Source organism: Pseudophryne corroboree (genome assembly GCF_028390025.1).
Source record: "Pseudophryne corroboree isolate aPseCor3 chromosome 10 unlocalized genomic scaffold, aPseCor3.hap2 SUPER_10_unloc_1, whole genome shotgun sequence".
Lineage (NCBI taxonomy): Eukaryota > Metazoa > Chordata > Amphibia > Anura > Myobatrachidae > Pseudophryne > Pseudophryne corroboree.
In genome coordinates this window covers 1,023,328-1,050,183 of record NW_026967472.1, presented here as the reverse complement: position 1 = coordinate 1,050,183, position 26,856 = coordinate 1,023,328, and the positions used below count along the sequence as shown (strand labels likewise).

General features: G+C 47.9%; 1 protein-coding gene across 1 annotated transcript in view; it reads right to left on the bottom strand.

The window, feature by feature from the left end:
- Nucleotides 1-26,856, bottom strand: part of MASP2 (MBL associated serine protease 2) — a 900,889-nt gene that overhangs the window by 252,023 nt on the left and 622,010 nt on the right. Inside the window, exon 7 of the mRNA XM_063948680.1 lies at nucleotides 3,287-3,405. Coding sequence (XP_063804750.1) covers nucleotides 3,287-3,405 — 119 coding nt within the window. The remainder of the gene's footprint in view (nucleotides 1-3,286; nucleotides 3,406-26,856) is intronic.

The window sequence follows — 26,856 nt, the reverse complement described above, 5'->3', positions numbered from 1 at the left end:
GCAAACTTGGCAAACTGAATACGTCCTGATCTGTGTACAACAGCTGACAACGGCTCCCGGGGTACCACGGCTTGTGATGCCCGCTCCGCATGCCACATCCGAATGACAAGCATGCGTTCTTGCTCCGTTGCCCTTTCCCCCAATTCCGCTAGCCGATCTGCTAGGGTATCCGGGCCGCCCCCCCCCTGGGACGTTGGGATCCTGGCCCTGCTAGGGATTGCTGGGAAACATTGCTGCTGTGAGAGAGGGTGGGGCTTGTGGGTCTCACCGGTTCCTTACGAAGGTCCACTGTTGGGCCGTCCTCTGCGATGCTGACGCCGTCAGTGCTTTCCACCTCCCCCCGATGGGACTCCTCCCAGCTCCTGAGCGCCGCCTGCATGACGCTTCTGGACGCGTTGAAAGGGATATCCACTCCCTTCTCCTGGCATACGATCTCCAGATCATCCTTGGACATTCCGCTGAATTCCGCCATCTTGTGCATTCTCCTGCGCTGCAGTTACTCCTCTCCTGAGTAACTCGGCTTCTCCAATCAGGTGATGAAAAGCCGCCTGGGAATATCCCACCACTATGCCACCAATTTCTGTGACAGGACGGTACCGGTACGAAAGCACTCGCCGCTTTCGCGTCCCGTTGGCTGCGCACAGAATGGAAGGTCAAGCCGCACGAGGCCTGACCACATAGGGGATTCCCGCTTACCGTCAGTAACCGCCTGTTACTGACTCCACCCAGTGCGCTGTGGGCGGGTTCTCGCTGCCACCACCAAACTCCTAACCTGCCGTGGCGTTTGGAACCACGGTTCTGCTCTGTATGTACCGACGCACTGCCTTACCACACCTGTGTGGTGTTGACGAATCCCCACTAGCCACTTGCTAGGCCTCTACCGGTAGCTGGCGGAAGGCGGAGCTTGGAGACGCTAGGTGCTTCCCTGGACAGCCGGAGAACGGAGCTAGGTTTGGCCTAACCCTGTTGGTCACAAGATGAAGCAGTCATCTTGAGGCAAGGATGTTTATTGCTCAATAACCTTTAAAAAGGCTCCTCCCTATTGCTAGGGACAACAGCATACAATCAGATGTTTTCAGAAGAATAAGATGTTACAACTACTCTGGAGGCACGCAGGTCTCCTTTTTATGTCAATTTTCCACACAGTATCACAGGGGGGTAAGCCCTCCCTGTCTTCTCCAACCAATCAGGTTATTTTACAAAATACCAATAAATCACATTTTACAAGGATATAAGTGCAATAAAACAATATCCTCCTTCCTGTGACCCAGACAACGTTTGGTATCAGATTAGCATTCACTATTGATAAATTTATCACATCTTCAAAATACAGATGTTTCTGGTCATTCACATCTCCAGGCAATCCCAGTCTTTGAGATTACAACAGGAATGGCTACAATACAAACAAACAGTCTTCCTTCCTGTATCGGTCGTTCGTATGTCAATTAAATCAGGTACATGAAACAAGTTCCAAGCCCAGATCCCCCGTGATTAGCACCTCTCTCTAAGGAACTTACACATCAAAAGGTTTTGTCATTCACACCTCTCTGCTAGGACAGGGCCATTAGCATGCCACTTCCTACTGACAGGAGATGATTATTCAGACATTTATAGTAAGTGCATTTTCCCCCTTAAGATACAGCTGACCATATCTTGAATATAAAATAAATACAGTTAAACATGCATTCCTGCAATTGTGCACAGAGCACTACATATGACATGTTAAAACACATCATTAAACAAACTTTTAAACAGTCCGCGCCCAGCGCCGTAAGTACGTTTAACAGTGACGCCAAGCGCCTATTGTCCCTTAATATGGCGCCGGGCACGAGGGTTAACACCTTCAGTGCCGCAGCTGCCATTACACGTGTGGCTGGTTGGTCTCTCCGGCCACAGTAACCCTAGTGAGATAATGGTTACACTGCAGTTGGTGGTTATGTGCATGTGGAGTCCAGATATAGCTCTGGTAAGAGGGACTATTTCAGAGAGTGGGGGCTGCCGTGTACGTTGGCACATTATGTGCGGTGTGTAATAAAAAAACACTAATAAGGATTTGCTCTGATTGACAAGTGTATTTATGGTGTGTCTGTGTGATTGTGCTGGGGTACACTATTAGTGCAACTCCAATTATTGCAGGAAAGTTGATGATTCATTTATTACGAGTCTGCAGCAATATTTTAAACAAATAATAACAGTATAAATTATATAAAATACAATGACGGGGAGGGGGGGGGGATGAGACACTGGAGGAGGGAAGGTGGCGGGAGAGCAAGCACATCCAGACCAGGAGAGAGAGGTGTGTGTGTGTGTGTGTGGGGGTGGGGGTGGGGTGAGATACTGGTGGAGGGAAGGTGCCGGGAGAGCAAGCACAGCCAGACCTGGAGAGAGAGGTGTGTGTGTGTGTGTGGGGGGGGGGGGGGGGGGGGGGGTGAGACACTGGAGGAGGGAAGGTGCCGGGAGAGCAAGCACAGCCAGACCAGGAGAGAGAGGTGTGTGTGTGTATATGTGTGTGTGTGTGTGTGTGTATATGTGTGTGTGTGTGTGTGTGTGTGTGTGTGTAGGGGGGGGGGGGTGAGACACTGGAGGAGGGAAGGTGCCGGGAGAGCAAGCACAGCCAGACCAGGAGAGAGGTGTGTGTGTGTGTGTGTGTGTGTGTGTGTGTGTATGTGGGGGGGCTGCTGCTGCCTCCTGTAACGGGAATCGGACAGGTAATCCCTATAGCCGTCGGGTCACTCTGCATATGCAGATAGACTGCCGGGGACAAAACCCAAAAGTCCTGTGTTTAAAGGACAGCTTTTATCGGGAGAGTGCAATACATATCGCATATGTAAGTACCTAAGGTACTGGTAAGTGGCAGGATGTACTGCATTGTGGATGTGATGCTTAGTACATCCCACCCAAAGTGATGGTGGCCTGTGCTGGAGGCAGTGGGGGGACAGGTCAGGTGTCATAGTGAGAGATTTCGGGAATACTGGGGAGGGGGTGGACAGCGGTCTATGGAGGGGTTACCTTCAGTCTGTGGGTGAGTAACGTATCACAGTGTCTGGAGACAGAGCTGCAGCATTAGTAAGTGGGCGTGATTGCGACTATATGTTATGAGGGCGTGATTGCCCTCTTCTCCCCCCCTCCTGGATCCGCCACTGCCTCTGCTATATCTTCTGCTACTCACTGATCCCTACTGGGGCCACTGCTGGAGATTTATCACCATGACATGCGACCTACCTGCAGTCACTCACGTTGCACACTCACAGAAAATATTTCAGTCTCATCAGGAAACTTTACTAACCTCTAGTAGTACATGTCCTATGTCACAGAAAAGAGACAGACGGTCCTTCACCACATACACTTTCTTTGGTGGCATGAAATGTCCTCTAGGTGGCAGCAAAGGATCAGGACATGGAAGGGCTGAGTATTGAGACAAAGAATCAAAACATTAGTACATGTGTGTGGGGGAGTGTTATAACTGAGTACATTTTAACTTAATAGTCATATAGTATATTCTGCACCGAAACCCAAAATTAAATACTTATTACATACTCGAAAACCAGCAGCTGTCTGACACATTCCCCATATAATGTGGATTTCTCTTTATCCTGAGCTGGAGGTTCTCCAACAATCAAAATTTAGCCTTATAAATACACAAAGATCGGCAGTTGCCAAAAAAAGAAGGATATTGCCTCTTTGGAGAACTCTTTTGAATTAATTACTATTATAATGATATGATTATTTATATTTAAAACATAACTTTTAATATTCTCGTTAAGATATAAGGGGTATGAATTTATTTATATCTGTTATACATATATATATATATAGTTGCCCAATTCACGGCACTCCCGATTCCCAAAAGTGCTTGAAGACTCCACGTAAATGGCCGGTGCCCTCCCTGGTTACAGCAAGGCTGTGTCCAAATATACAATGCAGAGTTTGGGCGGCACTCACGGCGCAGAAAAAACAGACAAGCAAGTCTGAGAGTTGCGATCAACGTTTCAATGTATTTTATAACATTTTCGTCAGGATAACAATGCAATATTTTACTCACGGGTGAGTTAAAAGGGTGAGTAAAATATTGCATTGTTATCCTGACGAAAATGTTATAAAATACATTGAAACGTTGATCGCAACTCTCAGACTTGCTTGTCTGTTTTTTCTGCGCCGTGAGTGCCGCCCAAACTCTGCATTGTATATATATATATACACATATGCAAGGTAAGTATTTATGTCAACCCCCCACCCCCCCAATAAAGGAAGTGATTTATTTATTATATAGACATATAACTGTCTTTGTGGTGAGTATTTTTTAGTGTGACTTTCTTACACAATCCTATAATAAAACAGATATTTTCCAAAGTCACACGGCTTAATTGTCTTATTATTAATTAAACATATCAAAATTATATTCCATGGTTCAACAAAAAGCCACTGCAGCGTAGATCTGGCTTCCATGGGACATCTTCCCACATTCTATATAACACTATTTCCCTCAATAATTGAAGGAATTAATGAATCACGCTGCTGCCCTCTATCAATAACCAAATATAACCGGGTTTGCTAAGTTAGCATATTATGAGTCCTCAGATGGTTGTAATGATACAAATGTAACAAGCGCTTTGCAACTTGTGTGTTCCCTTTGGTAATTATCACAGCTGCTGTAATACAGTTTAGACATATGATACAGATGGTGCCAGTGCTGGCTGTCTATATACCATTAGACTGTATTATTCAGCGTTTGTCATGGTCATGCAGTAAGTTCTTTATTAGATTGCGAGGCTGGATATATACCATGCCTCAATTCCCAAACTTAATACTGCTAAACCATGTTTCAGCCAGGGCTTAAAGTGGTCCTGGTGAGGTGGTGGAACTCATGGAGGAGGACCATGGAGCCACCAGGACCTGAGGATGGAGTAGGTGGCTGCAGCTCATCAGTTACACAGCTATTGATGTAGGTGACGGGGCAGGTTTTTCTGTTGGAATTACTGTGCAGGGCAATGGAGGTGGTGGGACTAGTCCCCCCTATCATTACAGGTGGTGGAACTCACCCCCCCCCCCCCCCCACCACCACCCACTTTAACCCCTGGTTTCAGCATAGGAAAAAGAAAACAAACACATTTCATTGAAAACAACAACACAGACACATCAATTATCATTTCTAGGAATGAGTCCTTACACCGCAGAGAGTTGTATATTACCCTATTGCTATCAGTTTAATATATGAAGCTCACTCAGATCTCTTAAAGGACCTAGACAGTGCGTTAATCATCCACACAAAATAATGTATAAAGTAGTGTGTTATCCAATAAATACCATCTTTCATATGTTTACACGCTGATTGCAACCCATAAATGTGATCTCCATGATGAGTAACAAATATCATTCTGCTGTAGCATATTTAGAGTATATGAAGAATAAATCCTCAGGACACAGAGCTTTACCATTACCCTGCTGTTGTCAACTTAACATTTCAGAGTTCACTCCGATCTGTTAATCAGCACTTCCTATTAATAGATAACACATGAGGCTGCGCACCTTCCAGATATACATCACATTTCATGTGCTGACGCACTAATTACCACCCGGGTTCAGCAGACATCCGATTATCTCCCATACACCTTCTTCTTTTCTCAGGCGTCCACACCTCCCTGCAATGCTGGCAGCACCAGGGCTCATCTTACACCTGGTACAGGGCATGGAGTGGCGCTGTAGCTACATTTTCTCTGGCCTGGCACCTGTCCCCACTCTCACCCTCCATCCGCTCAAAGAAGATGTTGGGAAGCAGATGGGGGTATGTGCATAACAGGCTACTTTCTATTATCCACACTGATTAACAACATCCAATCAATATGCAGCACCACTGTTATATGTTTCAAACTGTGTACTCAATGTCTTATGGTATGGCAAGGGAAAGTGAGCAACACTTTATGTGACAGTGAACAAAGTTAAGTGAACACAATCCCACTTCTCACTACCCTTTGGTTGCTACACACCACTGAGGGGTAACCCTATTAAAAAATTGATATTTGAATGATCACTTTGTGTCTCCAATTGTATTTTAAATGGATAGTCCATTTATATTATTGTGGTGATTATCCTATATTTTTATTGGAACATACATATGTTAAAATATTCTGTGCTCCAAAATGCTCAAATCTTCATACACCAATTATTGCTAACGAGCACAGAATATAAAATAAAATTCATATAAGATCAGCGGACTTTCATGAACATAATGTGAGTGACCCCGTCTGCTGTGTCTTTCTGTACAATTATTTGTTTACACACCCTAAATGTGTTATAGCAGAACGATAGTTACAAGTTATGGTGGTAATTAGTGCGTCAGCACATGAAATGTGATGTATATCTGGAAGGTGCGCAGCCTCATGTGTTATCTATTAATAGGAAGTGCTGATTAACAGATCGGAGTGAACTCTGAAATGTTAAGTTGACAACAGCAGGGTAATGGTAAAAGCTCTGTGTCCTGAGGATTTATTCTTCATACACTCTAAATATGCTACAGCAGAATGATATTTGTTAATCATCATGGAGATCACATTTATGGGTTGCAATCAGCGTGTAAACATATGAAAGATGGTATTTATTGGATAACACACAACTTTATACATTATTTTGTGTGGATGATTAACGCACTGTCTAGTAGAGATGAGCGGGTTCGGTTTCTCTGAATCCGAACCCGCCCGAACTTCATGTTTTTTTACACGGGTCCGAGCGACTCGGATCTTCCCGCCTTGCTCGGTTAACCCGAGCGCGCCCGAACGTCATCATGACGCTGTCGGATTCTCGCGAGGCTCGGATTCTATCGCGAGACTCGGATTCTATATAAGGAGCCGCGCGTCGCGGCCATTTTCACACGTGCATTGAGATTGATAGGGAGAGGACGTGGCTGGCGTCCTCTCCATTTAGAAATTAAAATAGATAGGAGAGTGAGAGTGAGACACTTCATTTACTTACTGGAGCTTAGGAGGAGTTATACTAGTGACTGATGACCAGTGACCTGACCACCAGTGCAGTTTTATAATTTATTATTATTTAATAATCCGTTCTGTTCTTGTTCTCTGCCTGAAAAAAACGATACACAGTGACTCAGTCACACTCACATACCATATCTGTGCTCAGCCCAGTGTGCTGCATCATCTATGTATAATATCTGACTGTGCTCACACAGCTTAATTGTGGGGGAGACTGGGGAGCAGTTATAGGTTATAGCAGGAGCCAGGAGTACATATTAAACAGTGCACACTTTTGCTGCCAGAGTGCCACTGCCAGTGTGACTGACCACTGACCACTGTGACCAGTGACCTGACCACACTGACCACCAGTATAGTATATTGTGATTGAATGTCTGCCTGAAAAAGTACACTCGTCGTGTGACTTGTGTGGTGTTTTTTTATTCTATAAAAATTAAAAAACTCATTCTGCTGACAGACAGTGTCCAGCAGGTCCGTCATTATATAATATATACCTGTCCGGCTGCAGTAGTGATATATATATATTTTTTAGATCATTATTTATCATCCAGTCTATACTAGCAGCAGACACAGTACGGTAGTTCACGGCTGTAGCTACCTCTGTGTCGGCACTCGGCAGTCCATCCATAATTGTATACCACCTACCCGTGGTTTTTTTTTCTTTCTTCTTTATACATACTACATCTCATTATCATCCAGTCTATATTAGCAGCAGACACAGTACAGTACGGTAGTCCACGGCTGTAGCTACCTCTGTGTCGGCACTCGGCAGTCCATCCATAATTGTATACCACCTACCCGTGTTTTTTTTTTCTTTCTTCTTTATACATACTACATCTCATTATCAACCAGTCTATATTAGCAGCAGACACAGTACGGTAGTTCACGGCTGTAGCTACCTCTGTGTCGGCACTCGGCAGTCCATCCATAATTGTATACCACCTACCCGTGGTTTTTTTTTTCTTTCTTCTTTATACATACTACATCTCATTATCAACCAGTCTATATTAGCAGCAGACACAGTACGGTAGTTCACGGCTGTAGCTACCTCTGTGTCGGCACTCGGCAGTCCATCCATAATTGTATACCACCTACCCGTGTTTTTTTTTTTCTTTCTTCTTTATACATACATACTACATCTCATTATCATCCAGTCTATATTAGCAGCAGACACAGTACAGTACGGTAGTCCATGGCTGTAGCTACCTCTGTGTCGGCACTCGGCAGTCCATCCATAATTGTATACCACCTACCCGTGGTTTTTTTTTCTTTCTTCTTTATACATATTACATCTCATTATCAACCAGTCTATATTAGCAGCAGACACAGTACAGTACGGTAGTCCACGGCTGTAGCTACCTCTGTGTCGGCACTCGGCAGTCCATCCATAATTGTATACCACCTACCCGTGGTTTTTTTTTTCTTTCTTCTTTATACATACTACATCTCATTATCATCCAGTCTATATTAGCAGCAGACACAGTACAGTACGGTAGTCCACGGCTGTAGCTACCTCTGTGTTGGCACTCGGCAGTCCATCCATAATTGTATACCACCTACCCGTGGTTTTTTCTTTCTTTCTTCTTTATACATACTACATCTCATTATCAACCAGTCTATATTAGCAGCAGACACAGTACAGTACGGTAGTCCACGGCTGTAGCTACCTCTGTGTCGGCACTCGGCAGTCCATCCATAATTGTATACCACCTACCCGTGGTTTTTATTTTCTTTCTTCTTTATACATACTACATCTCATTATCATCCAGTCTATATTAGCAGCAGACACAGTACAGTACGGTAGTCCACGGCTGTAGCTACCTCTGTGTCGGCACTCGGCAGTCCATCCATAATTGTATACCACCTACCCGTGGTTTTTTTTTCTTTCTTCTTTATACATACTACATCTCATTATCATCCAGTCTATATTAGCAGCAGACACAGTACAGTACGGTAGTCCACGGCTGTAGCTACCTCTGTGTCGGCACTCGGCAGTCCATCCATAATTGTATACCACCTACCCGTGGTTTTTTTTTCTTTCTTCTTTATACATACTACATCTCATTATCAACCAGTCTATATTAGCAGCAGACACAGTACAGTACGGTAGTCCACGGCTGTAGCTACCTCTGTGTCGGCACTCGGCAGTCCATCCATAATTGTATACCACCTACCCATGTTTTTTTTTTTCTTTCTTCTTTATACATACTACATCTCATTATCATCCAGTCTATATTAGCAGCAGACACAGTACAGTACGGTAGTCCACGGCTGTAGCTATCTCTGTGTCGGCACTCGGCAGTTCATCCATAATTGTATACCACCTACCCGTGGTTTTTTTTTTCTTTCTTCTTTATACATACTACATCTCATTATCAACCAGTCTATATTAGCAGCAGACACAGTACAGTACGGTAGTCCACGGCTGTAGCTACCTCTGTGTCGGCACTCGGCAGTCCATCCATAATTGTATACTAGTATCCATCCATCTCCATTGTTTACCTGAGGTGCCTTTTAGTTGTGCCTATTAAAATATGGAGAACAAAAATGTTGAGGTTCCAAAATTAGGGAAAGATCAAGATCCACTTCCACCTCGTGCTGAAGCTGCTGCCACTAGTCATGGCCGAGACGATGAAATGCCAGCAACGTCGTCTGCCAAGGCCGATGCCCAATGTCATAGTACAGAGCATGTCAAATCCAAAACACCAAATATCAGTAAAAAAAGGACTCCAAAACCTAAAATAAAATTGTCGGAGGAGAAGCGTAAACTTGCCAATATGCCATTTACCACACGGAGTGGCAAGGAACGGCTGAGGCCCTGGCCTATGTTCATGGCTAGTGGTTCAGCTTCACATGAGGATGGAAGCACTCAGCCTCTCGCTAGAAAACTGAAAAGACTCAAGCTGGCAAAAGCACCGCAAAGAACTGTGCGTTCTTCGAAATCCCAAATCCACAAGGAGAGTCCAATTGTGTCGGTTGCGATGCCTGACCTTCCCAACACTGGACGTGAAGAGCATGCGCCTTCCACCATTTGCACGCCCCCTGCAAGTGCTGGAAGGAGCACCCGCAGTCCAGTTCCTGATAGTCAGATTGAAGATGTCAGTGTTGAAGTACACCAGGATGAGGAGGATATGGGTGTTGCTGGCGCTGGGGAGGAAATTGACCAGGAGGATTCTGATGGTGAGGTGGTTTGTTTAAGTCAGGCACCCGGGGAGACACCTGTTGTCCGTGGGAGGAATATGGCCGTTGACATGCCTGGTGAAAATACCAAAAAAATCAGCTCTTCAGTGTGGAGGTATTTCAACAGAAAAGCGGACAACAGGTGTCAAGCCGTGTGTTGCCTTTGTCAAGCTGTAATAAGTAGGGGTAAGGACGTTAACCACCTCGGAACATCCTCCCTTATACGTCACCTGCAGCGCATTCATAATAAGTCAGTGACAAGTTCAAAAACTTTGGGCGACAGCGGAAGCAGTCCACTGACCAGTAAATCCCTTCCTCTTGTAACCAAGCTCACGCAAACCACCCCACCAACTCCCTCAGTGTCAATTTCCTCCTTCCCCAGGAATGCCAATAGTCCTGCAGGCCATGTCACTGGCAATTCTGACGAGTCCTCTCCTGCCTGGGATTCCTCCGATGCATCCTTGCGTGTAACGCCTACTGCTGCTGGCGCTGCTGTTGTTGCTGCTGGGAGTCGATGGTCATCCCAGAGGGGAAGTCGTAAGCCCACTTGTACTACTTCCAGTAAGCAATTGACTGTTCAACAGTCCTTTGCGAGGAAGATGAAATATCACAGCAGTCATCCTGCTGCAAAGCGGATAACTGAGGCCTTGACAACTATGTTGGTGTTAGACGTGCGTCCGGTATCCGCCGTTAGTTCACAGGGAACTAGACAATTTATTGAGGCAGTGTGCCCCCGTTACCAAATACCATCTAGGTTCCACTTCTCTAGGCAGGCGATACCGAGAATGTACACGGACGTCAGAAAAAGACTCACCAGTGTCCTAAAAAATGCAGTTGTACCCAATGTCCACTTAACCACGGACATGTGGACAAGTGGAGCAGGGCAGGGTCAGGACTATATGACTGTGACAGCCCACTGGGTAGATGTATGGACTCCCGCCGCAAGAACAGCAGCGGCGGCACCAGTAGCAGCATCTCGCAAACGCCAACTCTTTCCTAGGCAGGCTACGCTTTGTATCACCGGTTTCCAGAATACGCACACAGCTGAAAACCTCTTACGGCAACTGAGGAAGATCATCGCGGAATGGCTTACCCCAATTGGACTCTCCTGTGGATTTGTGGCATCGGACAACGCCAGCAATATTGTGTGTGCATTAAATATGGGCAAATTCCAGCACGTCCCATGTTTTGCACATACCTTGAATTTGGTGGTGCAGAATTATTTAAAAAACGACAGGGGCGTGCAAGAGATGCTGTCGGTGGCCAGAAGAATTGCGGGACACTTTCGGCGTACAGGCACCACGTACAGAAGACTGGAGCACCACCAAAAACTACTGAACCTGCCCTGCCATCATCTGAAGCAAGAAGTGGTAACGAGGTGGAATTCAACCCTCTATATGCTTCAGAGGTTGGAGGAGCAGCAAAAGGCCATTCAAGCCTATACAATTGAGCACGATATAGGAGGTGGAATGCACCTGTCTCAAGCGCAGTGGAGAATGATTTCAACGTTGTGCAAGGTTCTGATGCCCTTTGAACTTGCCACACGTGAAGTCAGTTCAGACACTGCCAGCCTGAGTCAGGTCATTCCCCTCATCAGGCTTTTGCAGAAGAAGCTGGAGACATTGAAGGAGGAGCTAACACGGAGCGATTCCGCTAGGCATGTGGGACTTGTGGATGGAGCCCTTAATTCGCTTCACAAGGATTCACGGGTGGTCAATCTGTTAAAATCAGAGCACTACATTTTGGCCACCGTGCTCGATCCTAGATTTAAAGCCTACCTTGGATCTCTCTTTCCGGCAGACACAAGTCTGCTGGGGTTGAAAGACCTGCTGGTGAGAAAATTGTCAAGTCAAGCGGAACGCGACCTGTCAACATCTCCTCCTTCACATTCTCCCGCAACTGGGGGTGCGAGGAAAAGGCTCAGAATTCCGAGCCCACCCGCTGGCGGTGATGCAGGGCAGTCTGGAGCGACTGCTGATGCTGACATCTGGTCCGGACTGAAGGACCTGACAACGATTACGGACATGTCGTCTACTGTCACTGCATATGATTCTCTCAACATTGAAAGAATGGTGGAGGATTATATGAGTGACCGCATCCAAGTAGGCACGTCACACAGTCAGTACTTATACTGGCAGGAAAAAGAGGCAATTTGGAGGCCCTTGCACAAACTGGCTTTATTCTACCTAAGTTGCCCTCCCACAAGTGTGTACTCCGAAAGAGTGTTTAGTGCCGCCGCTCACCTTGTCAGCAATCGGCGTACGAGGTTACATCCAGAAAATGTGGAGAAGATGATGTTCATTAAAATGAATTATAATCAATTCCTCCGCGGAGACATTGACCAGCAGCAATTGCCTCCACAAAGTACACAGGGAGCTGAGATGGTGGATTCCAGTGGGGACGAATTGATAATCTGTGAGGAGGGGGATGTACACGGTGATATATCGGAGGATGATGATGAGGTGGACATCTTGCCTCTGTAGAGCCAGTTTGTGCAAGGAGAGATTAATTGCTTCTTTTTTGGTGGGGGTCCAAACCAACCCGTCATATCAGTCACAGTCGTGTGGCAGACCCTGTCACTGAAATGATGGGTTGGTTAAAGTGTGCATGTCCTGTTTATACAACATAAGGGTGGGCGGGAGGGCCCAAGGACAATTCCATCTTGCACCTCTTTTTTCTTTAATTTTTCTTTGCGTCATGTGCTGTTTGGGGAGGGTTTTTTGGAAGGGACATCCTGCGTGACACTGCAGTGCCACTCCTAGATGGGCCCGGTGTTTGTGTCGGCCACTAGGGTCGCTTATCTTACTCACACAGCTACCTCATTGCGCCTCTTTTTTTCTTTGCGTCATGTGCTGTTTGGGGAGGGTTTTTTGGAAGGGACATCCTGCGTGACACTGCAGTGCCACTCCTAGATGGGCCCGGTGTTTGTGTCGGCCACTAGGGTCGCTTATCTTACTCACACAGTCAGCTACCTCATTGCGCCTCTTTTTTTCTTTGCGTCATGTGCTGTTTGGGGAGGATTTTTTGGAAGGGACATCCTGCGTGACACTGCAGTGCCACTCCTAGATGGGCCCGGTGTTTGTGTCGGCCACTAGGGTCGCTTATCTTACTCACACAGTCAGCTACCTCATTGCGCCTCTTTTTTTCTTTGCGTCATGTGCTGTTAGGGGAGGGTTTTTTGGAAGGGACATCCTGCGTGACACTGCAGTGCCACTCCTAGATGGGCCCGGTGTTTGTGTCGGCCACTAGGGTCGCTTATCTTACTCACACAGTCAGCTACCTCATTGCGCCTCTTTTTTTCTTTGCGTCATGTGCTGTTTGGGGAGGGTTTTTTGGAAGGGACATCCTGCGTGACACTGCAGTGCCACTCCTAGATGGGCCCGGTGTTTGTGTCGGCCACTAGGGTCGCTTATCTTACTCACACAGTCAGCTACCTCATTGCGCCTCTTTTTTTCTTTGCGTCATGTGCTGTTTGGGGAGGGTTTTTTGGAAGGGACATCCTGCGTGACACTGCAGTGCCACTCCTAGATGGGCCCGGTGTTTGTGTCGGCCACTAGGGTCGCTTATCTTACTCACACAGTCAGCTACCTCATTGCGCCTCTTTTTTTCTTTGCGTCATGTGCTGTTTGGGGAGGGTTTTTTGGAAGGGACATCCTGCGTGACACTGCAGTGCCACTCCTAGATGGGCCCGGTGTTTGTGTCGGCCACTAGGGTCGCTTATCCTACTCACACAGTCAGCTACCTCATTGCGCCTCTTTTTTTCTTTGCGTCATGTGCTGTTTGGGGAGGGTTTTTTGGAAGGGACATCCTGCGTGACACTGCAGTGCCACTCCTAGATGAGCCCGGTGTTTGTGTCGGCCACTAGGGTCGCTTATCTTACTCACACAGTCAGCTACCTCATTGCGCCTCTTTTTTTCTTTGCGTCATGTGCTGTTTGGGGAGGTTTTTTTGGAAGGGACATCCTGCGTGACACTGCAGTGCCACTCCTAGATGGGCCCGGTGTTTGTGTCGGCCACTAGGGTCGCTTATCTTACTCACACAGTCAGCTACCTCATTGCGCCTCTTTTTTTCTTTGCGTCATGTGCTGTTTGGGGAGGGTTTTTTGGAAGGGACATCCTGCGTGACACTGCAGTGCCACTCCTAGATGGGCCCGGTGTTTGTGTCGGCCACTAGGGTCGCCCAGCTTAGTCATCCAGCGACCTAGGTGCAAATTTTAGGACTAAAAATAATATTGTGAGGTGTGAGGTATTCAGAATAGACTGAAAATGAGTGTAAATTATGGTTTTTGAGGTTAATAATACTTTGGGATCAAAATGTCCCCCAAATTCTATGATTTAAGCTGTTTTTTAGTGTTTTTTAAAAAAAAACACCCGAATCCAAAACACACCCGAATCCGACAAAAAAAATTCGGTGAGGTTTTGCCAAAACGCGTTCGAACCCAAAACACGGCCGCGGAACCGAACCCAAAACCAAAACACAAAACCCGAAAAATTTCCGGCGCTCATCTCTACTGTCTAGGTCCTCTAAGAAATCTGAGTGAGCTTTGATATACACTGCTCAAAAAAATAAAGGGAACACTAAAACATCACATCCTAGATCTGAATGAATGAAATACTCTTATTAAATACTTTGTTCTTTACATAGTTGAATGTGCCGACAACAAAATCACACAACAATTATCAATGGAAATCAAATTTATTAACCCATGGAGGTCTGGATTTGGAGTCACACTCAAAATTAAAGTGGAAAAACACACTACAGGCTGATCTAACTTTGATGTAATGTCCTTAAAACAAGTCAAAATGAGGCTCAGTAGTGTGTGTGGCCTCCACGTGCCTGTATGACCTCCCTACAATGCCTGGGCATGCTCCTGATGAGGTGGCGGATGGTCACCTGAGGGCTCTCCTCCCAGACCTGGACTAAAGCATCCACCAACTCCTGGACAGTCTGGTGCAACGTGGCATTGGTGGATGGAGCGAGACATGATGTCCCAGATGTGCTCAATTGGATTCAGGTCTGGGGAACGGGCGGGCCAGTCCATAGCATCAATGCCTTCGTCTTGCAGGAACTGCTGACACTCCAGCCACATGAGGTCTAGCATTGTCTTGCATTAGGAGGAACCCAGGGCCAACCGCACCAGCATATGGTCTCACAAGGGGTCTGAGGATCTCATCTCGGTACCTAATGGCAGTCAGGCTACCTCTGGCGAGCACATGGAGGACTGTGCGGCCCCCCCAAAGAAATTCCACCCCACACCATTACTGACCCACTGCCAAACCGGTCATGCTGGAGGATGTTGCAGGCAGCAGAACGTTCTCCTTGGCGTCTCCAGACTCTGTCACATCTGTCACATGTGCTCAGTGAGAACCTGCTTTCATCTGTGAAGAGCACAGGGCGCCAGTGGCGAATTTGCCAATCTTGGTGTTCTCTGGCAAATGCCAAACGTCCTGCACGGTGTTGGGCTGTAAGCACAACCCCCACCTGTGGACGTCGGGCCCTCATACCACCCTCATGGAGTCTGTTTCTGATCATTTGAGTAGACACATGCACATTTGTGGCTTGCTGGAGGTCATTTTGCAGGGCTCTGGCAGTGTTCCTCCTGTTCCTCCTTGCATAAAGGCGGAGGTAGCGGTCCAGCTGCTGGGTTGTTGCCCTCTGTGGCCGGAGAGACCCCCAGCCCACGTGGACAATGGCGGCGCGGCACTGAAGGGGTTAACCCTCAGTGACCGGCGCCATATTCAAGGACAATGGGCGCTTGGCGCCACTTTTAAACTGTGCACTGGTGTTAAGCGCCATCTTTAAATGTAGTGTGGGTGCTAGGCACCGGGTATTTAAAAATATATTTACTACTGTGTTTTCACCAATGTTATATTTAATGCAATAGGCACAGTTGTAGGATTGCACATTTACATTGCATGCAAATGCCAGCACTTAGAAGGAATGTGTAAGCTGTGTTGGTTTTAAAATGCATTTACGTTTGTGGACAAATGGCCCTGTCCTAGCAGAGAGGTGTGAATGACAAAACCTTTTGATGTGTAAAGATGCTAATCACGGGGTCTATGGGCTTGGAACCTGTTTCATGTACCTCATTTAATTGATATACGAACCCTGAATGGCAGATGCAGGAAGGAAGACTGTTTGTTTGTATTGTAGCCTTTCCTGTTGTAATCTCAAATACTGGGTTTGCCTGGAGATGTGACTGAGACAGAAACATTTGTATTTTGAAGCTATGTGATAAATTTATCACATAGCTTCAAAATACAAATGTTTCCGTCTCAGTCACATCTCCAGGCAAACCCAGTGTTTGAGATTACAACAGGAAAGGCTGCAATACAAACAAACAGTCTTCCTTCCTGCATCTGCCATTCAGGGTTTGTATATCAATTAAATCAGGTACATGAAACAGTTTCCAAGCCCATAGACCCCGTGATTAGCATCTTTACACATCAAAAGGTTTTGTCATTCACACCTCTCTGCTAGGACAGGGCCATTAGCATGCCACTTCCTACTGACAGGAGATGATTATTCAGACATTGAAAAGAGTAAGTGCATTTTCCCCTTTAAAATACAGGTGACCATATCTTGAATATAAAATAAATACAGTTAAACATGCATTCCTACAATTGTGCACAGAGCACTACATATGACATGTTAAGACAAATCATTAAACAAACTTTTAAACAGTCCGCGCCCAGCACCGTAAGTACGTTTAACAGTGACGCCAAGCGCCCATTGTCCCTTAATATGGCACCGGGCACGAGGGTTAACCCCTTCTGTGCCGCAGCGGCCATTGTCCACGTGGGCTGGGGGTCTCTCTGGCCACACTCCCCCCCCCCCATTCAAGCGGATCAACCAGGGACCCATGTCCCAACGATTTGGTCCCTGGTCCCGCGGTCCTTAATGGGGTTGAAGGTGACGCTACCTGGGGGGTGTAGGCTCCGGCCTAGACAGTTCATCCATAGTGCAGTGGGCCTCTCTTCGTGGGTGCACAATGTACAAATAGTCCACCTGAAGTCCAAGTTCAAGGCTCCACCACAAAAGTCTGTCCAATTTCCCCAAGGTAGGTTGCAGCCACCTAACAGGTGGGTGGTAAGTCACCACGGTGGGGGGCCAGTTACACACAAGTGCCACCCACGGTGTCCCAATTGTGGCATACCCCACCTCCCACAATAGCAGTATACTGCTCAAACAGGCCACAGGGTGCTCCTGCCCATATGGCTCTTTCTGGCTCGGTACTGCTCCCAGTCCATGCAGTGGTGCAGTAGTTCGTAACACACAGTCCTGGTCAAGAATGTGCGCCATCAGCACTGGAGCGGGTACCCGAGCCTCCTTCAATAACTGGAATGCCAACTCGCAAGCGGGTGCAAAGTCCACTGACTTGGGAATGCCCTTCCTAGCCATCTCTGTCAAGGGGTTCACTACAGGACTAAAGTCAATGACAACGTGTCCGTAGGGCCTTACAGGTTCTAAGGTCAGTACCGGTCTGGGTGATGTGGGTCGGGGACAGCCTCTGGTTGCCTCCTCCCCCTCTGGTTTGGGCCTACCCCTGTCTCCTCCCACATGGTGCCCCAGGCACTGCACCTCCGTCATACCTATCTGGCAACTGTCTGCCCGAACTGTCAGACCTGCCCTCCAATCCTCTTCTGTCGACCTATGACTCGGGAAACCTACCCTGTCACCTAGGCCTACTCTTCCCTCCTCGTCCGCTACCTGTGCCACAGTGACGGCGGCCAGACCACCAGCCTCTGGATCCTGTGTGGCATCCACTACAGGGAGGCTGCGTGTCTTCCCCGATCTACTGAGCACAGGCAAGGGACCTGCTATGTCCACAGCAACTTGCTGCAAGGCTTCTCCTATGGGCAGAGGCCCAGAGACAAAACAACCGCTGGAGTGCCCCAGCTGCCAACACATGGCACCAGCCTTACAGTTAGTCTGGGCTTCATCCGACATTCCAGACCAGGGTAAGCTCTGTGTCAGGCACTTCAGGGTAGTCTGTCTCCGGGTTACTGTCCAAAGGGGTTTCGCTGGCAACCGACACCGGTTGCGCAGGAACGTTACCTGGGGGAAACCAGTTGGACACATTCCCTATCTGGTCAATCCCCTCCCACTTTCCTGGCTACCCTGTACCTTAACCCTTCCCGCCAGGTCAAACTTCCTGCCCCAACCCTGTCAAGGCCGCTGCCAGAGTGGCGCCTCATGCCTTTCAGGGATGGGTCAGAGGGTTGAGCCTCCTTAAACTCCTGCCTGCGGCCCTCAATCTCTCCTAAATTGGGACACACTACAGGGGGATCTAGGTGGGGACTACTAGGGTCAGTCTGGTAGGGGTCAGTCATGGAAAAGTCAGTGTGGTTTCTCATACTCACCGCCGGAGTTGGCAAACTACTTGGGTCAGGACCATCATTGGGCACCCCCACAGGATCAAACGAGCTGCACCCAACATCCTTTGCGTTGCTAGTGGACGTAGGCATACCAGAGGCAAAAGGCATGCGGGGTCGATGTGCTGATCTAGCCGCTGTAATCTTTTCCTCTGGGCTGGTTGAAGCTGTGGTTGGCTATGCTGGCAGTTGTCTAGCAGCTGTAGTCTGTTCCTCTGGGCTGGGCTGTGCTGGAGCAGCTGATGTCAACGGTGGTTGTGGAACTTGACTCCGGGGGAATGGCGCCAACAAATGTAGTGACGATCCCACCACCCAGATCATTTCCTAGGACCGCATCAGTTGGGAGACCATCCATGACGGCAACTTCTCGCAACTCTGGTCCAGCTCCCCAGTCCAGGTAGACTCTTGCCATGGGAACCGCTTTCTCCATTCCATGTGCTAGGGTGACCTTGGCAGTGCGACCCTGCAATACTGCAGCAGGATCTATAAGGTTGGGGCTCACCACAGTGATTGAGGCCCCAGAGTCTCTTAGGCTTTCCCCCGGCAGGGGTCCCACGTGGACCGGCTGCAGGTGCCTCCACATGTTGTGTAGGGGCTGTTTGGTCATGCAGGTGACTCTCTCCGCAGAGTTCACCTGTGTCTCCCCACACTCCATCGGACTGACTGGAGGGGGAACAGTCTCTGTAGGCTCATCTCCTCTCGACAAACAAGCGATCCGGGCTCCAGCACTCGGATTTGGAGCACGAGTCTGGGGTGCTTGGGATGCAGGACAGTTCATCCTCAGATGTCCGATTTTCCCACAGCCGTAGCACTTCTTCTCCAGTCGTGGCACCGATGATCTCTGATCAGTTGCAGGGACGCTGCGGTGCGGTTGCTGGCCAAGAGCACCCGGGTTGGAAGATGCTTGTCTGTGGGGGTGTTGAGTTGAAGAGGGGTGTCCCCTTGGTGGTATAGTCTTTTGGAGCTGGCTGCTGGCTGGGCGCTTCTGGCCCTGTGGCCGAATTGCCACATACTTGTCTGCTAACTGGGCAGCCATCTTTAAGCTGGGTTGCTTCCGATCTAGCACCCACTCCTTCACTTCTTGGGCGCACCTGCGGTAGAACTGCTCCCTGCAGATCAGGTCGATCAGTGCGTCCCATGTAGTGGCTTCCGAATCCTTCACCCACTTCACCACATACTGCCGCAGCTGGTTGGCGAACTGCTCATGGGTGCTGCTAGGATTCTTGGGCAAGTCTCTGAACTTCTTCCTGTAAGACTCTGTAGTGATGAAGAATCGCTGGAGGAGGGCCTTCGCAACTTCGTCGTAATCCCCACAGTCATCCGTGGCCACTCCCCGATAGGCCTCCAATGCCTCTCCATGCAGAGTGGGCACAAGGTGTCTCACCCACTCCGACTTGGGTAAATCATGTAGTTTACAAGTCCTTTCAAAAACTTGTAAATGTCCATCAATGTCCCCATTACTGTCTGCAAACTTGGCAAACTGAATGCGTCCCGATCTGTGTACAACAGCTGACAACAGCTCCCGGGGTACCACGGCCTGTGGTGCCCGCTCATCACGCCACATCTGGATGATGATCAAGCGCTCTTGGTCCGTTGCCCTTTCCCCCAATCCCGCTAGCCGATCTGCTAGGGTATCCGGGCCGCCCCCCCTGGGACGTTGGGATCCTGGCCCTGCTAGGGATTGCTGGGAAACATTGCTGCTGTGAGAGAGGGCGGGGCTTGGTCTCACCGTTTCCTTACGAAGGTCCACTGTTGGGCCGTTCTCTGCGATGCTGACGCCGTCAGTGCTTTCCATCTCCGCCCGATGGGACTCCTCCACGCTCATGAGCGCCGCCTTCATGACGCTTCTGGACACGTTGAAAGGGATATCCACACCCTTCTCCTGGCACACGATCTCCAGATCATCCTTGGACATTCCGCTGAATTCCGCCATCTTGTGCGTTCTCCTGCGCTGCAGTTACTCCTCCTCTGAGTAACTCGGCTTCTCCAATCGGGTGATGAAAAGCCGCCTGGGATTATCCCACCGCTATGTCACCAATTTCTGTGACAGGACGGTCCCGTACGAAAGCACTCGCCGCTTTCGCGTCCCGTCTCCTGCGCACAGAATGGAGGGTCAGGTCACACAAGGCCTGACCACATAGGGGATTCCCGCTTACCGTCAGTAACCGCCTGTTACTGACTCCACCCACTGCGCTGTGGGCGGGTTTATGCTGCCACCACCAAACTCCTAACCTGCCGTGGCGTTTGGAACCACGGTTCTGCTCTGTATGTGCCGACGCACTGCCTTACCACACCTGTGTGGTGTTGACGAATCCCCACTAGCCACTTGCTAAGCCTCTACCAGTAGCTGGCGGAAGGCGGAACTTGTAGACGTTAGGTGCTTCCCTGGACAGCCGGAGGACGGAGCTATGTTTGGCATAACCCTGTAGGTCACAAGATGACGCGGTCTTCTTGAGGCAAATGGTATTTATTTGCAATAGTTCTAAAGAGAACTCTTCCCTATTGCTAGGGGCAACAGCATACAGCAAGATGTTCCAGCAGAATAAGATGGTACAACTACAATCTGGAGGTACGCAGGCCTCCTTTTTATGTCAATTTTCCACACAGTACCACAGGGGGGTAAGCCCTCCCTGTCTTCTCCAACCAATCACGTTATTTTACAAAATACCAATAAATAAATTACATTTCAAAAGGAGATAAGTGCAATAAAACAATATCCTCCTTCCTGTCACCGAGACAACGTTTGGCATCAGATTAACATTCACTATTGATAAATTTATCACGTAGCTTCAAAATACAAATGTTTCTGTCTCATTCACATCTCCAGGCAAACCCAGTGTTTGAGATTACAAAAGGAAAGGCTGCAATACAAACAAACAAACAGTCTTCCTTCCTGCATCTGCCATTCAGGGTTCGTATATCAATTAAATCAGGTACATGAAACAGGTTCCAAGCCCATAGACCCCGTGATTAGCATCTTTACACATCAAAAGGTTTTGTCATTCACACCTCTCTGCTAGGACAGGGCCATTAGCATGCCACTTCCTACTGACAGGAGATGATTATTCAGACAGTGATAAGAGTAAGTGCATTTTCCCCTTTAAAATACAGGTGACCATTTCTTGAATATAAAATAAATACAGTTAAACATGCATTCCTACAATTGTGCACAGAGCACTACATATGACATGTTAAGACACATCATTAAACAAACTTTTAAACAGTCCGCGCCCAGCGCCGTAAGTACGTTTAACAGTGACGCCAAGCGCCCATTGTCCCTTAATATGGCGCCAGGCACGAGGGTTAACCCCTTCAGTGCCGCAGCGGCCATTGTCCACGTGGGCTGGGTGTCTCTCCGGCCACAATTATCATAATGAATGAGACCATTATCGATATATTGTTATAATGCTTTATTTAACTGCAGGCTTTTCCCACAAGCTCATTTATTGAATATTGCTCATTTATTGAATATTGATTTTGATTGCTGGATAAGCTATGGCTAGTGTGGGTTAGAACAAGTTGTTATATTGGTAATATGTTGCACTGCACTTGTATGTTTCTTTTCTTTAATTATGTTATATCTGGTTGCTTAGATACCATCCTGCCGCGCGCAGCCATATGACGTCACGGGCCGGCAGCGCGATGCCCGCAGCTACACCTTGAGTGAGCAGAGAGCGTGTCCAGCGGTTTCCATGGGAGCCGAGTCCTGGCACAGCTTAATGACGTCACCGGAGGGCGACGCGGAAACGCTGCTGGGCGTCCGGCAGATCAAAATGGCGCCGTGGAGCAGGTGAGTAACATTTTAGTCTTGATTGTTAGTTTGTGTTTGTATATATGTATGTTCATTGGTTCAGTTTGGGCTATGATGACCCTAAGGACAGGGAGATTACCCCGAAACATGTCGGATTAAACTGACCACGTTGTTACCTGCTTAAAACGTCTGTTTGAGTGCCGCCTCTTTTCCCCATCTGTATCCAGAGGTATTTGCCTGGATGCATGGATGTGAATGATTGTCACATTTGAGCTTTTCCTGTCCATCTTAATGATCCGTTCATGTAAGCAGTGTGTGAAGTATGATGCAGAAACTCTACTGACATGAATCCACCCATTACAGCAGCGTATTATGATATGAGGGGTCTGGGGTAACGATGTGCGGATCATATTCCCCCTGATAGTGCGGCACTAGGCCGGGGAAGACATAACCCCCAGCTGAGCCTTTTCGCCAGGTACAGTACCTTTTTTTTATGGTCTGTACCGATTTTGGCCCTTTACCCGTGGCCACGCCGCCTTTTCGAGTTTGTGCCGATTTTGGGGGATATGTATGAAAGTGCCTGCATTTAGCCTTATTGCGCATGCGTCGGGGGCCTCCGGTGGCACAGGAAGGAAGCAGGGGAGAAGGGCACATGCTCACATCTACGGCGCCAATCCCAGCCGAGCCAATGTGGAAGGAGCGCTATCACGGGACAGGTAAGATAACGCCCTCCCACATCAGTTGCCACACATGTAATACATTGTGGTGGTGGGTGCGGGCGTATCACCACGATAATGTTGTGATATGCCCCCAGGCACATAACGTCCGTTAGGACCCGTTAGGACGTTTTTCATACATCGCCCCCTTTATGTGTAAAATGTTGGAGGGTATGGGAAGAGATATGGCACACTGTGTGCACAGGCGGGACAGTGTAATGTGTGCATGGTGGGAGGTGCTGCCCCCATTCTGACCTTTCCGGTTATTACCCCATCCCAGAACCACCCCTGAACCGATCACACCCCTATAACACTGGTCACAACTCCCACATTACTAATCACTTCTGCATGGCTCTAGTCACACCGCCTGTGGGGCACATAGTAGGCCCTCCATGAATTCCAGCTCCAGGCTCACGTGGACCTTTATCTGCCAAGGATTGTAAGTGTCCATCTTCCACATTCCGTGTATAGTCCATACATTGTATGCACTTGTCACATGATGAATCCTCTGTGTGCGGTGCTGGTGTGTGTGATTTATACATATCACAGGTCAGTAGTCATTAGGGTACAGTCCGTGTATAGTCCATACATTGTATGCGCTTGTCACATGATGAATCCTCTGTGTGCGGTGCTGGTGTGTGCGACTTATACATATCACAGGTCAGTAGTCATTAGGGTACAGTCCGTGTATAATCCATACATTGTATGCGCTTGTCACATGATGAATGTACTGTGTGCGGTGCTGGTGTGTGTGACTTATACATATCACAGGTCAGTAGTCATTAGGGTACAGTCCGTGTATAATCCATACATTGTATGCGCTTGTCACATGATCAATGTACTGTGTGCGGTGCTGGTGTGTGTGATTTATACATATCAGAGGTCAGTAGTCATTAGGACACAGTCCGTGTATAATCCATACATTGTATGCGCTTGTCACATGATGAATGTACTGTGTGCGGTGCTGGTATGTGTGATTTATACATTTTACAGGTCAGTAGTCATTAGGGTACAGTCCGTGTATAATCCATACATTGTATGCGCTTGTCACATGATCAATGTACTGTGTGCGGTGCTGGTGTGTGTGACTTATACATCTCACAGGTCAGTAGTCATTAGGGTACAGTCCGTGTATAATCCATACATTGTATGCGCTTGTCACATCATGAATGTACTGTGTGCGGTGCTGGTGTGTGTGACTTATACATATCACAGGTCAGTAGTCATTAGGGCACAGTCCGTGTATGATCCATACATTGTATGCGCTTGTCACATGATGAATGTACTGTGTGCGGTGCTGGTGTGTGTGACTTATACATCTCACAGGTCAGTAGTCATTAGGGTACAGTCCGTGTATAATCCATACATTGTATGCGCTTGTCACATGATGAATGTACTGTGTGCGGTGCTGGTGTGTGTGACTTATACATATCACAGGTCAGTATTCATTAGGACACAGTCCGTGTATAATCCATACATTGTATGCTCTTGTCACATGATCAATGTACTGTGTGCGGTGCTGGTGTGTGTGACTTTTACATATCACAGGTCAGTAGTCATTAGGGCAAAGTCTGTGTATAATCCATACATTGTATGCGCTTGTCACATGATGAATGTACTGTGTGCGGTGCTGGTGTGTGTGACTTATACATATCACAGGTCAGTAGTCATTAGGGTACAGTCCGTGTATAATCCATACATTGTATGCGCTTGTCACATGATGAATGTACTGTGTGCGGTGCTGGTGTGTGTGACTTATACATAGCCCAGGTCAGCAGTCATTAGGGTACAGTCCGTGTATAATCCATACATTGTATGCGCTTGTCACATGATGAATGTACTGTGTGCGGTGCTGGTGTGTGTGACTTATACATATCACAGGTCAGTATTCATTAGGACACAGTCCGTGTATAATCCATACATTGTATGCTCTTGTCACATGATCAATGTACTGTGTGCGGTGCTGGTGTGTGTGACTTTTACATATCACAGGTCAGTAGTCATTAGGGCAAAGTCTGTGTATAATCCATACATTGTATGCGCTTGTCACATGATGAATGTACTGTGTGCGGTGCTCAGGGCCGGTGCAAGGTTTCTCGGCACCCTAGGCAAAATGTCTGCCTACTGCCCCTTCCCCCTACCCACCCTTCAGATGAAAGGCATGCTGCTCTCACCCCCTACTCTGTTAAATGTCTGCTGTTCTATCCCCCCCCACCATCTGTGTGCATGGTGCTGATCATCCCCCCAGACTGTGTGCATGCCTGCTCCTCATCTCCTCCCCCCCCACCATCTGTGTGCATGGTGCTGATCATCCCCCCAGACTGTGTGCATGCCTGCTCCTCATCTACCCCCCTCACCACACTGCTGCTCTCGCCCTCTTTCCTTATCAATGCAGAGAATGCACTGTGCAGACACCTCACCTGCAGGCTGCAGTGCAGAGTTGGGACAGAGTAGTCTGTGAAAGAGCCTGGAATGAAGAGCAGTGCTCCATGTCACCCCCAGCCAGGACTCCAGGAGCTGTCAAAGTTACTGCCTGTGCCGGGTGGAGGTGGAGCTGGGGGCTGCAATACGGGAGCTTAGCAGCCACGGCTACTGTAAGATACGAGTTCTGGGGGATTGTAGTGGCTGAGAAAGGTAGGACAATGCAACCTTTTTCAGGCAGCTGTAGCAGGCCGCCCCCTCAGGTGCCGGCGCCCCTAGGCAGCTGCCTAAAGCTGCCTAGTGGAAGCTCCGGCCCTGGCGGTGCTGGTGTGTGTGACTTATACATATCACAGGTCAGTAGTCATTAGGACACAGTCCGTGTATAATCCATACATTGTATGCGCTTGTCACATGATCAATGTACTGTGTGCGGTGCTGGTGTGTGTGACTTATACATCTCACAGGTCAGTAGTCATTAGGGTACAGTCCGTGTATAATCCATACATTGTATGCGCTTGTCACATCATGAATGTACTGTGTGCGGTGCTGGTGTGTGTGACTTATACATATCACAGGTCAGTAGTCATTAGGGCACAGTCCGTGTATAATCCATACATTGTATGCGCTTGTCACATGATGAATGTACTGTGTGCGGTGCTGGTGTGTGTGATTTATACATCTCACAGGTCAGTAGTCATTAGGGTACAGTCCGTGTATAATCCATACATTGTATGCGCTTGTCACATGATGAATGTACTGTGTGCGGTGCTGGTGTGTGTGACTTATACATATCACAGGTCAGTAGTCATTAGGACACAGTCCGTGTATAATCCATACATTGTATGCTCTTGTCACATGATCAATGTACTGTGTGCGGTGCTGGTGTGTGTGACTTTTACATATCACAGGTCAGTAGTCATTAGGGCAAAGTCTGTGTATAATCCATACATTGTATGCGCTTGTCACATGATGAATGTACTGTGTGCGGTGCTGGTGTGTGTGACTTATACATATCACAGGTCAGTAGTCATTAGGGTACAGTCCGTGTATAATCCATACATTGTATGCGCTTGTCACATGATGAATGTACTGTGTGCGGTGCTGGTGTGTGTGACTTATACATATCACAGGTCAGTAGTCATTAGGACACAGTCCGTGTATAATCCATACATTGTATGCGCTTGTCACATGATGAATGTACTGTGTGCGGTGCTGGTGTGTGTGACTTATACATATCACAGGTCAGTAGTCATTAGGACACAGTCCGTGTATAATCTATACATTGTATGCGCTTGTCACATGATGAATGTACTGTGTGCGGTGCTGGTGTGTGTGACTTATACATATCACAGGTCAGTAGTCATTAGGACACAGTCCGTGTATAATCCATACATTGTATGCGCTTGTCACATGATGAATGTACTGTGTGC